Source organism: Pseudozyma flocculosa (genome assembly GCF_000417875.1).
Source record: "Pseudozyma flocculosa PF-1 unplaced genomic scaffold scaffold00010, whole genome shotgun sequence".
Lineage (NCBI taxonomy): Eukaryota > Fungi > Basidiomycota > Ustilaginomycetes > Ustilaginales > Ustilaginaceae > Pseudozyma > Pseudozyma flocculosa.
Window position 1 is genome coordinate 812,939 of NW_006920878.1, and position 4,572 is coordinate 817,510.

The following is a 4,572-nucleotide window of genomic DNA, read 5'->3' on the forward strand; positions in this document are numbered from 1 at the left end:
CCGACTACAGCGGCGCCACGTTTGGCGGCGCGGCCGTTGTGGGCGGCGGCCATGGCGGTGCTCACCAGTACTCGTCGTACGAGCCGCAATCGACATACCCGCAGCAGCAGCAGCAGCGACAGGCGAGCCAGAGCGGGACGCGCATGCAGAGCCCACCGCGATTGCTGCCGGCGATTCCGCCCGTGTCGCCGATTGACCAGGCGGCCAACTCTGGGATCCCGTACGGCGGCGGCGGCGGTTCCGGGTCGGATGCGGCGTCGCCGTCGCGGCGGCAGGCGACGCTGGACGACGGCTTCGGGCTGACTGCGGCGGCGACGACGCTGGCGGGGCAGCGGGGCGGGTCGAGGAGCGAGGCGCACGCGTCCGAGGACGGGTACGGGGGCGGCGGGTACGACAACTATGCCAGCTCGGCCTACGGGCACCACGGTGCGGTGCAGGGTCAGGGGCAGGGGCAGCACGAGCGGCTGCCGACGCGGTACGAGGATGCGAGGGAAGGGTCGGTGGGCCAGTACCAGCACCAGCACCAGGGGCAGGGCGGCTACTATGACGAGGGGCAGTCGAGCACCGGACCGCCGGGCTACGACAGCGCCATGGGAGGAGGAGGAGGAGGAGGAGGCTACGGGCACGCCCATTCGCACGGAGGCGCGGGCCAGTACCCGCCAGAGAAGCGCGGGTAGGGGCCAGGCCAGGCTGCGAGCGGAAGGCATCGTGTGCGTCTGTGCCAGGATACCCATCGCCATTCCCCTCGTCATTCCCCTCGACATTCCTCTCGCCACCTCCCTCGTCATTCCCCTCGCCATTCCCCTCGCCACCTCCGTCGTCATGGCTCTTTGCCCGCTGCCTCGCCTTGGGTCCATGGCCGGAACCCCCCTGCCGTGAAGCATGTCTGGCATGCCCTCGCTGGTCGGCCCTCGTGGCTCGGCCTGTATCGGAGCGAGTGCCGCCTTGTAGGAGTAGGAGTCGTATATCTTGTATTCGAGGCCGCTTCGGAGGCACCGCTTGGGAGGCAACATGGACATTTCATCTGGCTGCTGCGGTTGGACGCGCTTGTTGCTCCCCGGCCTGTCTGTGCGGCTGCGGGACGGGACGACGAGGAGCGATGAGAGCCGTCGAGCGAGGCAGGCAGGCGGGTCAGCCTTGGCTTGGCTGGGCCAAAAGTGGAGGCTGGCTTGCCGGGCGGTCCGGGGGTCAGGTCCACCTACGGCGGCACAGCGGCGGGGCGGGGCGGCGGCACGGCGCAGGGCCGAGGGCGCAGATACAGAGGGCGGGTCGAGGATGCGTGCGGTGGGTGCAGCGAGTCACGCCCGCCCGCTGAGCCTCGAGGGCTGGGGCGTGACAACGAGGTAGAGAGCTCTGGACCTGACCCTGACCTTGGCCCTGACCTGGCCAGCCTGGACCCGGCCCCGACCCAACAGCATCCTCGGCCCCTTTCCTTTGCTTGGCTTGGCCTGTCATTCCACCTCCAGCCTCTATCCCTTGTCTTCCATCTCGACTGCCCTCATCGTCGACACCACACCGCTCCCGCACCTCCCCTCGTCCGCGGCTAGCATCCGGCACTCCATTCACGCACCCTCGGCCCCCCCTCGCCATCTCGCTCTCTTTTCGGCCGCCCACCTCCCCTCCGCTTTCGATCCGCTTCCGCATCTTCTCCGCCCAGTCAACCATCCTGGCACCAGCCTACACATCCATCGCCCTCGCGCACGCCCTCTTCGCCCGCCTCTTCTTGATGCCACCACCACCACCACCACAACCACCACCATCACCATGACGCTCACAGGTACGTCGCTCCTCCCTCACACCCGCACCCCGCACCGAGCTCAAACCTCACTCCCCTCCGCCCATCCTCCACACTACTCCTCTGGCACGCCAGCCGGCCTCCCCAACAGCCCCCTGAGCCGTTCGGCACTTCGAGGCGACACACGGCTCCAGCTCTCGGATGATGATGACGACGACAAAGACGATGGCGGCGGCCGCCGCCCTCGCGACAACCTCGACCACCACCACCACCACCACCATGGCCGCTCCGCACCCTCCAAGCTATCTCCACGCTTGCCCAGCAGCCCTCCGTCGCGCTTCAGTGGAACCCCACGCAACGTCAGCGGTCCACCCTCTTTTCCCCTCCGGCACAGCCCGCTCTGGTCTCCCGACATGTTCTGCCCCTCGTCGCCGCCCGCACCTTCTTCGGCCTTCCACCACTCTCCCAACGCCCGCCGGCGCCTGTCGGGCCAGAGCTTTATCGGCTACAGCCCCACCCCTACTTTTGGCAGCCTCATCGGCTCCTACGAGGAGTCGCTGCTGCGCGGCAGGATGTCGATGCCCGCCTCAAAGCCCCTCACCTTTGACGCAGAGCTCGGCGTCCTCGGCCTCGGAAAGTGCCGCCCAGCCCTCCGCTGCCCCCCTCACCTCAACCTCCAATTCCCCGCGCACTTCTACGACCTCAAGCAGTCTAGCGCCCTCAATGCTCCGGACACGGACGCTTCCAGTGCCCTCGGCAGCCCCTACGTCGGCACCGTCGATCTCGAGTCGCACTACTACGCCCAGCTGCTTCCCCACGGCACAGGAGCGCAGCAGGCTGCCGACGCAGCAGCGCCATGGAGCGTCGGCGTGGCAGACCCGGCCGCCGCCGCGGGCGACCTCGCCTCGTTCCCCGGCTACCGGATACCGCCCAAAGGCCAGATCCAGCTCGTCATCAAGAACCAGAACCTCACCGCCGTCAAGCTCTTTCTCGTCCCCTACGACCTCACCGACATGCCCGCGGGCACCAAGACCTTTATCCGGCAGAAGAGCATGGTCGTCGTGCCGCTGCCCGGCACCGAGGCAACGCCAGCGGCGGCTGGTCCCCGCACGCCAAGCCACATCCCTAGCCGCGACTCGCCAGCGCCGACTCCGACCACCCTGGCCAGCTCGCAGACCAGCAAGCCGCCAGCCACGCCCAAGGACAAGCTCCGCTACGCTGTCCACCTGCAGTTCTGCTCGCCGCCAGTGCCGCCTCCAAAGCAGCGCAAGGCGGACCCAGGCTTCGAGGGCCGAGACCGAATCGGCGAGCTCGGACCTGCCCAGAAGGCCTCGGACACGTCGAAGCCGGCACCCCAGCCGAAGATCTACCTGCACAAGTCGATCCGGGTCGTCTTTGCAGCCCGCACGCCGGACAAGTCGGAGAAGCTCAACGTCGTCACCGAGACGCCGGGCACGGGCGAGCAGAGGTACACCTCGTACGCGGGGCCGTCGGACGAGTGGAAGCAGGCGCTGCGATCGGCGCGAGCATCGGCCAAGCGGGCGCAGAGCGAGGCCGCGCGGTCGCACTCGGACGTTCACGCGCGACACCTCGGATTGGGCCTGGGTCTGGGCGGCGGCGAGCAAGACGGCAGGCCAACGGAAGGCGACGCGGTCGCTCAGGATTATGCGGCCATGCCGACCGACATCCCGCCTTACGAGCCCAACTCGGACCCCAACGGAGAGCGCTGGGAGGGGCCGAGCTCCTTCAGCACCGACGTCGACGGTGTCGCCATCGTGCGACCCGTGTCGCGAGCCGAGACGGCCGAGGCGCTGGCGGCATCTTCGCTCGCGTCGCCGTGGCCCTCGAGCGCCTCGTCGAGCAGCGGTTTTGATGCGCGGATCGCACAGTCGACGGCAGTGGCGGTCGATTCGCCGAGCACGGTGGTCGCCGACGACGCTCCAATCCGCCGCTTCGCGCACCCGAACCGTCGTCCTGCGCCGCTCGAGACGCGATCGAGGAGCGGGACACCGACCTCGGCGCGCGCTCCCGGAATGGCGCGGCGGAGCAGCGCGGTGAGCAACTCGTCGGTCTCGACGACGTCGACGAGCGGCAGCGGCGCGCGGGCGCGGGCTCCGCTTTCGTCGCCCACGAGCACCACGTCGACGGCGTCGTCCGAGGACGACCAGGCGCTGCTCGACGCGTGGCACCAGACGTGGCGGCGGCTGCCGAGCGTCCACGGCGGCTTCCGGCCCGCCTCGCCCGTGTCGGGTCGCTCGACGCCCACCGCATCGCGACCGCTCTCGCCGGCGTACGAGAGGCACCTCACTTTGAGCGCTGCCAGCACCGCCGCCGCCGCCGCAGCAGCAGCAACAGGAGCAACCGCAGCGACAGCAACAGCCACAACGGCATTGCCTGCGACGGCGGCCACGAGCCTGGGCCTGCGCGCCGCGTCGCCCATCGCCCGTATGCGCTCGCCGCCCATCAGCGAGTTGGCGGGCCCGCAGCTGCAGAGCATCTCGGTGCAGGCGGACTCCGACGTCGACCACGAGGCGGGCGCGAGCGGGCGGCGTCCGACCAGCAGCGGCGGCGGCGGCAGCGGCAGCGCGGTGGCGACGAATGCCACGACGGCGAGGCCGACGCTGCTTCGCAAGCTGTCGGAGCAGTTTGCGGGACAGCTCCACCTCGGCCCGCACTCGCAGGCGCAGCGAGAGGTGTCCCGTCTTCGCCAAGAGGTGGCCCTCAACGGAGCAGCAGATGGCACCGACGCTGGTAGCAGCACGGGAGGCGGCCATGCCACCAGCAACGACGACGCGGCTATCCGCTAGCCGGCCGGCCGGCCGCGCGCGGGCGGGGGC

General features: G+C 69.7%; 2 protein-coding genes across 2 annotated transcripts in view; both read left to right on the forward strand.

The window, feature by feature from the left end:
- The window catches only part of PFL1_03479 (uncharacterized protein), a gene marked incomplete at both ends in the record, with an annotated part of 2,066 nt that extends 1,389 nt beyond the window's left edge, over window positions 1-677 (forward strand). Inside the window, one exon of the mRNA XM_007880996.1 lies at window positions 69-677. Within this exon, the coding sequence (XP_007879187.1) occupies window positions 69-677 (609 nt within the window). The remainder of the gene's footprint in view (window positions 1-68) is intronic.
- Window positions 678-1,764: 1,087 nt separating this feature from the next.
- PFL1_03480 (uncharacterized protein) lies at window positions 1,765-4,542 on the forward strand (the record flags this gene model as incomplete). The annotated part of the gene is made up of 2 exons (XM_007880997.1): window positions 1,765-1,777; window positions 1,871-4,542. 2 exons carry the CDS (start codon window positions 1,765-1,767, stop codon window positions 4,540-4,542), a joined length of 2,685 nt encoding a protein of 894 aa, XP_007879188.1.
- Between the last annotated feature and the right edge of the window lie 30 nt (window positions 4,543-4,572).